Here is a 12,211-nt window from a genome sequence, read left to right as displayed (position 1 = left end):
ACACACACACCCACACACACATTCAAATGCACATATGCATTGCAAACACACATACCTATGCAGTCAGGACAGGTATACATTGGGATTTAAAGCTTCCAGTCTGCTGGTGTTGGCACATGTGGCAATTGCATGAGTCGGTTCTCTTAAACAGTTGAGTCTAGCTCTTTACGAAGAGAAAAGAAAGAGACAAAAGATGCAGAAGTGGTTTGTATGTGTGGACGTCAGTAACTGTCATGGAAACACAAAGATTTAGTCACGAAGCCATAGTTTTGTAAGTGCATCACTTCTCTACTGCTTATAATGATTATCTAGCATTTCGAGGATAAGATAAGTAGTTTAAGATCTTCCCACTAACGTATAAAATTACGTTTTGGTGACTTCAGTAGGTACGTCCGTTGATTTCTGCTTGAAAAATGATTAACACGACGATGCATATGATTGTAAGCACGCTCAACTGCGACTTGGGTTTTCTCCCCTAATTTAAGTGGAATCTTACGTCCAACGGCCATTCTTATTTGACCTCCGGAAAAACAAGTTTAATAAGCAGCAGTCCCGTGCACACAAAGACATCTTTAATCAAAGAATAATTCAAATGTCAAAAGATTTTAAATAAGTCCAAATAAGAGTTTTAACAACTGGTATGGTAAAGTATACAAACTAATACTTTGAAACTTTGCTGCGGCTATTATTAAACTTGTGGTTGATATTAATTTTGATGTTTGCTCCTGTTTGTGTGCCTGCGCTTTTTCTGTTTGCAAGCAAGCGAATGTAAAGGGAGACAAACAAAATAGAGGAAGAAATCGAAGAGTTGTGTCCCTTATCTCACCGCAGAAGCATTGTTCAATAGCAGGGATAGCGCAGCAGCAGATCAAACGACGACAACGGAGTTGATGAATTTCATTCAGGAAAAATCTTGGCCTCATAATTACAGAGCACATTGTAGTCAAAAGGGTAGAAGCTTGCGGCATCAACGTGTTATGAGTGTTCATGCTTGCAATTCATTAAAGCTGCTCATATTGTCTGGGTTTCTAGGTTTTGTCCCGACATTACAAAAGAAGAAAATGATTGTTAAACATAATATACAATAACCACTAACAAGTATCAAGCCAAAGAAGGGCAGATATTTGTATTGACATCATGAGCATGGACTCATCCTTATTAATATAACACAACTAATAGCATTAAAACAATCTTAATCGTGGTGTAGAATTAACAATAATAAGAACCGCAAGATAAAGTTCTAACATAAACAGATCTTCATGAACAAAGCGCTGATAATGTTGTCAGTAATTAACTGATAGAGATAATGTGAATTTATTTCATGTGTAGTTTCTTCCTTAAATAAGAGATAATAAACAGGTGGTGAAATAGGAGAAAGAGTCTTTTACTTGTTTATCCTCTCTGACACAAAGTAATAAAAGCTGAGCTATTGTCGTATACTTTTCATTGTTTCATCTTAAACTTGCCATCACTAGAAAGGTTGTGCTAGTATCTGGTTGACATCTAACAGTATGATACACATAAGCTAGAAAGCTACAAGAATATGCAATACTTAAAAACATGGTGTTGACAGGTTTTAAAAGAAGACATAAACTACACAATCTGCATGGAAATAAACAGCAATAGGATGGTGATGACAATTAACAGGGCAAAAGAAGTGTGTGTCACTGAACCTCCTCTGGCACCTTTAGTTTGCCCTGAAACATGAATGATGCACGTAAATAAAGAAAAAGAATACATGAATTACAACAACAAAAACCAAATTTGTAGAGAGGAAAGAGGACTAGTCCTAATACATGCTGACTAGAGCTAGCCTGTGTTTTAATTGTAAACATACAGGACTATAACATCCTACGTACATACCGACTATACAGCTTTAGACTGACTACACATCCCAACTGTAGAAATATATGGCTAAGCTGTACACATCGACTGTAGAAATATAGGGCTAGTTTGTGTACCTCTCAACTGTACATGGCGAGTTTTAGATGGCGAGTTTCTTGTTTGAATTGAAGTTCCTGTCAATTGGAAAACAAAACATATTGTGATAAAATGTTTGAAAAATTTCTGTTTGGTTTTGACTAATTTGTAACGGGGGTGAGCACAGTGGGATTTTGATTATTTCCTCAAGAAATGCAGCTAACCCTCTTGCTAATACCTGTATAATATGTAAGCAAAAAATTCTTACCTCCAGGTTTTGTAGTCTGCACCGAATCTCCTGTGCAGTGAAACACAAATAGCGATTAAACAAATGTTTAAACGAGTGAAGAAGTGGTCTGACATGTTGACATTTGAGAGTCAGTAAAATGAGACGAAAAGCGCTGCATTGATATGAGGGTTTTGATACTTTGTATAAATAAGTTAGTCTAGAATTGTATCTTTCCATGTTCTCATGATAACTAAAATAGGTTTGCTGTGATGCGTGTTTGGCAAACGTGTGTTGTGCATAGAATAGACATTCAAACAACATTTAATATTATGTAGTCATGGAAACTGGTGTATTGTCCTTTTGATACGGGCGTGTGTGTGTGTGTGTGCTCACTTCTGCCATTGCTGATGTTATTGTTGATGTTTTTGATTTTCTCTCTGACTGCTTGCATGCTGGAAGACACATCTCCTTTGCTGGACAATAAAGTAATCTTATCTTATCTTAAGGCCAGACACCGGTCAAAAAAAAAGTTTTTTGTTTCACGGGATAGCGCGGATTTTTTTGTATCAGCTATTTAGCCTTTGAATGAAGTTTCAAAAAATAGTTTTACTGCACTCGTCGCGCTATCGGTTGCCATGGAAACAATCCAAAATGGCGCCCAAACAAACATTTTAAAAAGCTTATAACTTCGTCAATTTTGTGAGTAGACTCAAAATTCTGTTTGAAATAGTTACCTAAAAGGAAGATCTACAAACGTAGGAGGGGGATTTTGCAAAATCGGCTTAGTTTTTTTTTTAATGAATTTTTTTGTGAACAGTGTGTTAAATTTTAAGAAATTTTGATTTAAAATGGTATAACTACCAAACTACTAAATATTTCGTAAAAAGCTCTCCTACAAATGTTTAAATTTGTATGAAGAAAAGCTCAACCAAATTGCAGTTAATTATAGAGATACAGTCCTAGTCAGTGTAAAAACTTCACAATGAATGAATTAAATATATTACAGTAAAGGTTTCAATATTGATGAAAAATGATGTATCTTTCACTTTTCTTAAAAGACAATGTCAACAAAGAAATGAAGAAAGGTGTCATCTACCGTGTCTTTTGATGAAACGATCATCGATGCACTTTTCCTCCAAGTGGCGCACTGTACAATCAAACTCTACACAAGAGAGACTTGCAAAAGTGAGAAAGAAATGTAACATTTATTTTAAGTGCTCAGTCATTAGGTAACAGAACAGATAGAAATTTGACAATGATAAAATTCAACTGTACACAGAGTGTTTTAGTAATTAACGACAGATAATGAAAAGTTTCCCTACCACCTCTGCCATTATCGTCGTTAAAAATATTGGTGACTGAATACTGACTGTTCCAACTGAGTTTTAGTAACTATTTAAATACAATACAATTTTCAACTTTAATGAAAAATTTCAATAGCACTAGCATATATGTATATAAGATTAGCATCTTATTTGTAAATCAGATTCATTTAAGAACGAAATCATACCGTTTTGCTGAGATCCTTCTGTTACGTTGTACATCAAGCAATATGAGGAAATATCTTTTTTAATGAAGCACTCCATAGTCCATAAAAAATCTCTGCAACAAAATGTTCTTCCTTTTCTTTTTACTTTCCTCGAAACGTGACAGAAAAAGCAATGACCATTTGATAATAATATAGCAATATGAGCTATGTTGTTGACAGTAGTTTAATTTAATCTGTTCGTCCCTGTTTAATATGTAATAATGAGATAAAAATTCCGAGAGAATGGTCGGACACGTATGGTACCTAGAGTTTCCGTTTTAATTTAAACCATTTTAAATTAACAGACCAAAAAAATCATAATATTCTAATAATAATAGAAAAGCATCAACAACATAACGAATTAAACAAAAAGAAGGGGAGGTATTCACACATTAAATATTTAATACTTTTTAAACTTACGTGCAAAGATCCTTTGTTATTAGTTCAGTATTACAAGAAGCGCCGTGATGTAATAGAAAGTTCAAGAAGCTGTCAGAAATACAGGACATTGACTTTTCAACTACATCGTAGTCACACTGTTCTGGTCTTTCCAGCACTGAAGACAAATGTAACAAACGTGTGAGAAGCAGCTATTCTATTGATAAACACAGAGCGAGAGGAAAGTGTATTGTTGATATAAATAACTTATTATAAGACAAATAACAGATATCTGCTTAGATAGATCGTGAATTGTTTTATCAAGATAAAACATTTTCTTCTGGCTTTGCGAGAGTTAGTATGAGTGTACGAAATCACTAAATATAAAATGATCACGATTTGCACCGTTCATCTGCCATCTTTAGGTAATATAAGATATATTACTGTAATAACTAAAAAAGGATCAGGATATTGTTAATGATTATCTAAAACAGGACATAGGACAAGAATAAGTTGGCGACTGAAAGAAAAAAGCCATTTTATACTTTGGAAGATACCTTCAGAGACAAACACCAGTTAAAATAAGACAAAAAAGAAACCGATTGCATAACATGATCACAAAGAGAAAGACATAAGGAGTACAGAAGGTGCTACAACCAATAAGTTAATGTTGCTGGTGGGAGAAATAATGTGATATTCAACTTGCCATAGAGAATATTAACAAAGAAGACAAAATGTTCGAAGCAGATTAAAAGCGATTTACCTTCGGTACAAATTTTCTCCACGTCGTTCAGTGAGCAGCCGAAAACTTCCAAGAGAAAATAATAAAAATTTGAAAAATACTTACATGTATTTGAGAAGATAGTGACCGCTATAAACTACAAGTGCGCAGTAGATCGCTAAGGCAATAAACGACAAAATAATCAGTTATCGTAAAAATGTACATTTGCCAATACAGACAACACCACCATCACTCTTAATGCTCTAAGTCTAACCCGAACCCAATTACATTGGCTGGCAATTGAGTTCTTTTACCTCATGCTATTTTTATAAAACCAAAATCTTTCCAAGAGATGATTGTAGAAGGGAAAGAGATATGTAAACTGTTTCTATCATCCGCCAACAGAACGGAAAAAAAAGTGACGATCCTAAACTATATTTATATCACCCACTGCTTTAGTAAGAAAAAAATAAGAGTTGATGTCTGAATAGTGATTACTGCAACTGTTTTTATTTTACTATTACTTTATACTGCCATTTGAAATTGCAGGTACGTTTATTCTAGAAGATTTTTATGCAGACAGGATACATTTACCAACACAATCATACCGTATAAATCTGTCTCTGTTGAACTGTCCTCCAAGCAAACTGGTGAAATATCACTTTGAATCATACACAAGTGCATCAGTATCATGTCTCTGCAAAAGATAAATTACCATGAACAATTTGTATTCCTTTTTCAATTTACTACTTAGGCTACTGAGATAAAGCAATGTTGCCATATGACATTAGTATATAGCAAGAACTTGAATACGGTAATGCTGTTGACTGTAGTTTATGCTATTATTTATTTATTTTTTATTATTTATTATTTATTAATATTTGATAATGAGACAAACATTTCCGAGAAAGCCAACTGATACCTCATGTGAAGGTACTTTTCATTTCGATGTAGACTAGTTTATTTTAACAGCCAGCAACATAAAAAATACCAAAGCATAAACGACATAACGAATTTAGTGCACAGAAAGCCAGCCAGTCATACAGCCAGCAAGACGGTCAAAATGAGAGGAAGTGATATATTAAATACTTTGTCAACTCACCTACAAAATTTTTTTGTGATTAGTTCCTTTTCACAAGTGTCCCATTTCGGTGAAAATATGTTCCAGTCGAAAATAGAAGCACAGGACATGATCTTCCTAGCATCACTGGCGTCACACGGGTCTTGTGCGCCTACGACTGAACAACAGTGCAAAAAGTGTTAATATTCCGCAGTTTGTTGATAGACATAGAACAAGAGGAAAACATGTTGAGATATATGAACAGGAAAGTAATAAACGAATGACCATTTAGATCGAGAATTCTTTTATCAAGTCAAGAAAATTTGTCGCGGGAGGCGACTTTTTTAAAGTTGATTGTAAGGCATCAATATAGATGAAATGATGCGGATTACTTTAGCTGCCATCTTTAAACACGACAGGTACCGAATATTGGAAGCTGCTTTTTTCATCTATATTTTTTGTGCTCTGGTGTGTGTGACCACGACTTTCAATGTCTCATAGCTGCTATCCATTCGTTCTCTATGGTCACTCAGTGTAATCTTGTAGATTCTTTCGTTACCTGCCAGAAGGTCATCGGAGAGGCCTAAATGACATATTAGTCTACCAGGTATGAAAAGAAACGCCTAATCTTTGTCTAAGTTATTTTTTCGCAAAACTATTACACAATAATGGCGAGAGTACACCAGCTATCGATTAAAAAAAATAGTTTTCTGTTTTGACGTTTGAAGTCTGGTAAAAACAATAAGTCATCATCAATCATCCGCTGAGGGACATTCATTCATGATTTCCTTTAATGGTCGTGTTTAATGGGGTAAAACTGCACCGCTGTCCACTATCTCCTACTATGATATGTAATAAGATGTTGAATATTCTCATGAGATTTCATAATTCTACGTGGAAGATGTCTTCAAGGTTAAAACAATGGCAAAATCATGAACGTACCTGTAAAATAAAGAACGAGGAACATTAGGACTAAACCAACCGGACCGATCATTTCATTTGATTTCATCACGACAGTAATATCGGATTTTCACTTGCAACAGCTTCCTTCGTATTGCTGAGGAGCAAACAGAGAACAACAGTAATAACAGCAGTAATATTTTCACGCTCATTGGAGTATCATTCAAGGATCTGATTACTACACTCTGTGTTGTGCCTACATTATCTGTATGCAGGTACATACAGCTCTAACATGATATAATAAGATAAAAAGAAATACAGAGACCAAATATACTTTTCCCTATATTTCGTGTGGCATATCAAGCACAGCGATGATGATGATGATGATAATATGCTGCTGCTGCTGCTGATGATCATGATGATGATGATGATGATGATGATGATGATGATTACTATTATAGAACTGTAAGATTACCTGTGAAAAAAAGAGTAAAAATCCTGGAGTTTCAAAGGAAATTGAAGTAATGTTGACTTCACTATGCAGTTTTCATAAATCGTTTTCTTTCTTTCCTGCTTTCCTTCTTCTTGCATAGCCGTAGCTGAAAGTGAAACCATGCAATAACCGCTTGACATTTAACACTTTTATTTTTTTCCTGCAGCGGAAGGTTTCAATTAAAACGAAAGAGTCCCAGGAAATTTCAGATTGATATGTAGTGGATAAATCAGTAGTATCTGTGTGTGTGTGTGTGTGCGCGCTTGCTGGCTTTTGTGTCTGAAAGAGAGAGTGAGCAAAAGAGACCAGTGACCTTAATAGCTCAGCTATTTTCAGAATGTATTTTTAATGTGTTTCTACTTATTGTAGATTTTTTTGGTAATGTGTCTTTCCGCCTGACGTATACAGGTTGTATTTTGTTGCTGAACATTACAATAAAGTAAGGGTCTAGAAAAATGTTTTAACACGAAGTATTCATATAAGTATGATATGTATGCATGTATGTAAGCGAGTGTGTGTGTGTGATAGAGAGAAAAGAGAGATTTGAACATGACAATATATTAAGAAAGTACCACTTCCCACAAGAAAGTAAGCTACGATGACCTATACATCTTAGTACATGTGTTTGGTAACTGAGATAATACATATTCAGTAAACTACGGTTTTTTTCTGTATTAAAAGAACACCTATTAATTAAGTTAAACAAAACTTATGTGCACATTTATTGGTAAAAAATAAATATATTTTTTTTCATAACAAGCAAATTAAATTATCTATTTATAGGGTTAATTAAGCAAGTCAAATAGTATATATATATATATCTTTTATACAACAGGTTTAATGAATACTGAAAGCTATTCCGTTGTTCAATAGGTCATACAACGAAAAAAGTAATAAGTCACAAATGTGAAAGATACACTGTTTATACTTCTTAATACTACAGGGTTGACTTGTAAGCTGCAACAAGACAGAAGACGATTTGTTTTTTTTATTGCTAATGCATCAGCCCGGTGTTGATTTTGTTCTCTCTAAGTAGAAGAAGACTGATAACATGTTAAGGAAATCAAAATACCCGGGGAACTGTTCGGACACGAAACCTTGTGATCTCTAAACAGATGCAGCAAGATTTAGTTTCAACATAGAAGTTTTCCTGTTTTTCGACTTTTGAATTTTTTTCTTATTCCTTATTTAGCTTGTTCACCCGCCCTCTATTCAATTTTTCGTTTTCGATCCATTTCCCCCTTTGAATTATTTTCTTCGTGACTGCATTAAAAACTCTATGACAAATTGGATATATCATGCTATCCTTCATAAATTACAGGAGTCTTCACACAGAAACGAAACTATTGTTATGAACACAACGATTGTAGACAGCATGAACATTTTTTTTATTATTCGTGATTGTAACTGAGTAAAGATCTCTTTGTGTGTGTGTGTTTAAAGTTCATATTTAGTTGTCGTACTTGGTCTGTCAGTGGTCAGCCAGATTAGTTCAGTGTGTATTTCGATTAATACTGCAAAAAACGAGTGCTGAACACAAGATCCAATATTTTTTTTTTCTTAAATCAAAAAATATATATTGTATATATATAATACAATTGAAGCCAACGTGTTATTAAAGTGAGACAAATAAACAACCTACCTGTAAAAGTAAAGGCCAGGACCAGTTTCGTCACACCACCGGGGTAACCCAATCCAGTTGCTATCATCTGATCACCCCATCAGTATCAGATTCTATGTTTCGTTTACAGCAGCTTAGCTTGGAGATTTCACTGATACGCAGTCGACAAACAATAATATTCCAAAGTTCATCGCACCATCAGTCAAGACTTCGACTGACTCATGTGAAGTTTAAGTACTGACTTCAGCTGTGCAAAAATATCTTTTGTACATTCTCACTTGCTATCATCAGCTTCAGACACTGAGCGACCCCAGACATAATTGTCTCGACATATGTTTTGATTATGTCACGAAGTTAAAAGCATTCTAAGGAACAGTTGAATGTACAAAGGGAGGTTTTCTTTTGTGATACCCTGGCAAAGCAGTCTCAGCCCAAAGTCAAGCAGGGTGGCCTGCATATTCAGTTCTTTTTTTCTTACATGAGCACATTAACCAGCAGGGGAGCTGACACTTTGAAAGCCTAGCAGGGAGTTTGCAGGGAGAGAAAGTGTGTGTATGTGTGTTGGAAATACATGTGAGTCTTTTCAATTGTCACTACAGTGGTTGTATAATTCGGAATGTTTTTTCACGTATTTTGCCTTTTCAATCGTTGTCAGTGATGTGTATCAGCCTAAATTTCTCTCTGTGTGTGTTTGTGTGTGTGTGTTCCCGCCCTTGAATTAGAACACTGAGTAGCAAGAAGCTAGAGGCCGCTGGAGCTTAATCGGAAGTTCAAATAAGTAGCTTCTTAATTAGTCACTATACACAATTGTGATGGCGCAGTGTGTACAACACAGACGGGGTTGTGAGTGGCACATCGTGTACAGTGTACAGTGGTGACAGCTGCTCCTCTGTTTGCCAGCTTTGGTTCTCTGTATTCTCGTGTGAGCACCATGAGGTGCACGAACATTCCTATCACCCTAAAGCATCCACATTGAAAATAAATAAAAAACATACATAATGAAACATGCTCACATATAGATGAAAACACACGAACACGTTAAGAACACACACGCACACAGAAAAATAAACACATAAGCACACAAAGAAATAACAACATACATGCAACTGTATATAGAAACACATATATATATATGCTTACAAATATATGTCAACACAAACACACGTGCGCAGGCACAAACAAACACATGGACAAATGTACACAAATTTAAGTGTTTTTATACCATAAAATTATTAAATTATAAATTTAAAATGCTTTAAAAATTACCTACACAGAATGATATTTAGACTATGATCATGCAATGCAAAAAATCCTTGAATCTTTGGCTGTCACTGATGTTGTTGCTGTTGACAAAGATGCTGAAGCTGACACATGTTCGTTAGTCTTCTTTTTCTCACATCACATCAACGAATATAAAGGGAGACAAGAGGGTTTTAGAGCGAAGGAGTTGTAGCCCCTTTATATATACATATATTGCTTCTCCAGTCATACAGCAGGTTTTAACAGCAACAACATGAATGACACAGGAAACACAACAACAAAGTGTCATTGATGAAGGAATTTTAGAAACAATTTATTCCAACGTACAATATCAATCAGATTTATACTGTGTCAAAAATGGTCAACAACCTGTCACCTGGCAATGTGTAACAAAATTACTTTTCACGTGTGTGTGTGTTAGTTCTAATAGTTACATCGATATATTATCTTTTAAATGCATTTTTTAAATCTTCTTTTTCTATTCTTACACTCGAAAAATGTAGTTTATTATACTTAAAGTCTTATCCAGTTTATGTCTAGTAACATTTCGCTGTACAAATCTTATAGCATAAAATATTGTCCAAAAGTCAATACAAAAGTTTTACCATCTATAAACGAATGATACAATGATCGTAAACAAAAAAAAAATATTTTAAAAATTTTATTCAAGCTGCAGTCAGGAGACCGTTAAGATTATTTTCGTAAGGCACATGGCACGCACCAATGGCAATCTACAGCTCCAGGGTCAAGATGAACATGAGCTTCACTAACAGAAACATGAAGACTTGAGCAACCGAAGCGGCTCCTGTCCCAAGGTTCCTCCCTGAAGCAGAAACATGTAATTTCTGGTTTATTAAAGTATAACAATGGTAGAGTTATGTCCCTTCGACTAACTAGCTATAGGGGGCTAGTTCTCTGTCGTTTTGTTTTCTTTTAATGGAGTTTTAGTGTATTTTATCTATCTGTGATGTTTGTTGCGCCGTTCTCCTCTGTTCTGGATTGTTCTTCTCTGCTTGTTTCTATTCGTTTCTTCCCGTGAACACTTTCATCCAGTAACTGCTTCGCTTTGCCATATTGTTTTGGGTTTTTGATTTAACAGGATTATGAACCTTCATCGACACTCAAGCTTCTCCGATGTTGTAAACCATGTTGCCTTCATATTTACATATCGATGTTTATATTCTATTTAGACATTCCCCCAAAGAAACAACAGCAGAAAGAGACATATCAATTCTAAGTAGAATAATATTAACATCGATTGCCACAGAAACAGTAACATAAAAATACGTAGACTGAAAACAATCTTTTATATTACACTTTTCTTCTTCACATCTTCCGTGTATGTTTATTTCCTAATTTTTTCGGTGTATGAGAGTAGATAGCTTATGTGCTTATCAGAATCAGACACTTGTAGATATAAATAAATTTAAATCTCTCACCATTAGATGAAGATGTGGTGTTAATGGTTAAATTTCCTGCAAAACCAGAAAAGTTTGTTTATCTCATCATTGATAGAAGGCGCCTGCGTTTAATGAATGCCGATTACTGTAAAATTACTTTCTTTCTACTGTTAGACATAGCTGATAGTTGGAACTTGATGCATAAATTAGCAGTAAAATTTAAGGATATATATATCTATAAGCAATCAGAAAAGTCGTGTTTACCCTTAGAAGTAGAAAAGGTCGTGACAACAGGCTTCACTAAACAAAAGGGAAAAAAGTTATCATTACCGACAGATGAATTTGCGACTTGTGAATGTCCATGACTGTGAGATTACTCTTTTTTCTATTGTGAGAGGTAGCTCAAAGTTGGGAATTAATGCACAAATTAGTAGAAGCATTTTAAGACTGTATATATAAATATAAAAGCAACAAGTTAAGTCGTTTCTACCCTTAGATGTATCCCACGTCCTAAATTGTAAAATTTATGATAAACTCTATATCACATGCCATCCACAATGTGATTAGAGTCGTCGTCACAACAATAATTCTTCAAGCTATATATCAATCCCAGATAAATTAAGGCTCTTTCAAGGCCTAAATGGTTTTGACCATAATAACCTTAATAATGATTAAACGTATGAATCCAATATCACTTCTAT

At 34.7% G+C, this 12,211-nt stretch overlaps 1 protein-coding gene across 1 annotated transcript; it reads right to left on the bottom strand.

Moving 5' to 3' along the window:
* Positions 1-39: 39 nt before the first annotated feature.
* LOC112569124 lies at positions 40-9,078 on the bottom strand. Its single transcript, XM_025246820.1, has 12 exons — positions 8,872-9,078; positions 7,212-7,335; positions 6,779-6,893; positions 5,879-6,014; positions 5,385-5,473; positions 4,819-4,863; positions 4,098-4,233; positions 3,660-3,751; positions 3,246-3,311; positions 2,189-2,218; positions 1,962-2,018; positions 40-1,697 (listed from the first exon to the last, which is right to left on the bottom strand). Exons 3-12 carry the CDS (start codon positions 6,843-6,845, stop codon positions 1,594-1,596), a joined length of 822 nt encoding a protein of 273 aa, XP_025102605.1. The 5' UTR covers positions 6,846-6,893; positions 7,212-7,335; positions 8,872-9,078; the 3' UTR covers positions 40-1,593.
* Positions 9,079-12,211: the final 3,133 nt, after the last annotated feature.

This window comes from Pomacea canaliculata, linkage group LG7 (genome assembly GCF_003073045.1).
Source record: "Pomacea canaliculata isolate SZHN2017 linkage group LG7, ASM307304v1, whole genome shotgun sequence".
Classification (NCBI taxonomy): Eukaryota; Metazoa; Mollusca; class Gastropoda; order Architaenioglossa; family Ampullariidae; genus Pomacea; species Pomacea canaliculata.
This window is presented reverse-complemented; position numbering and strand designations above follow the sequence as displayed.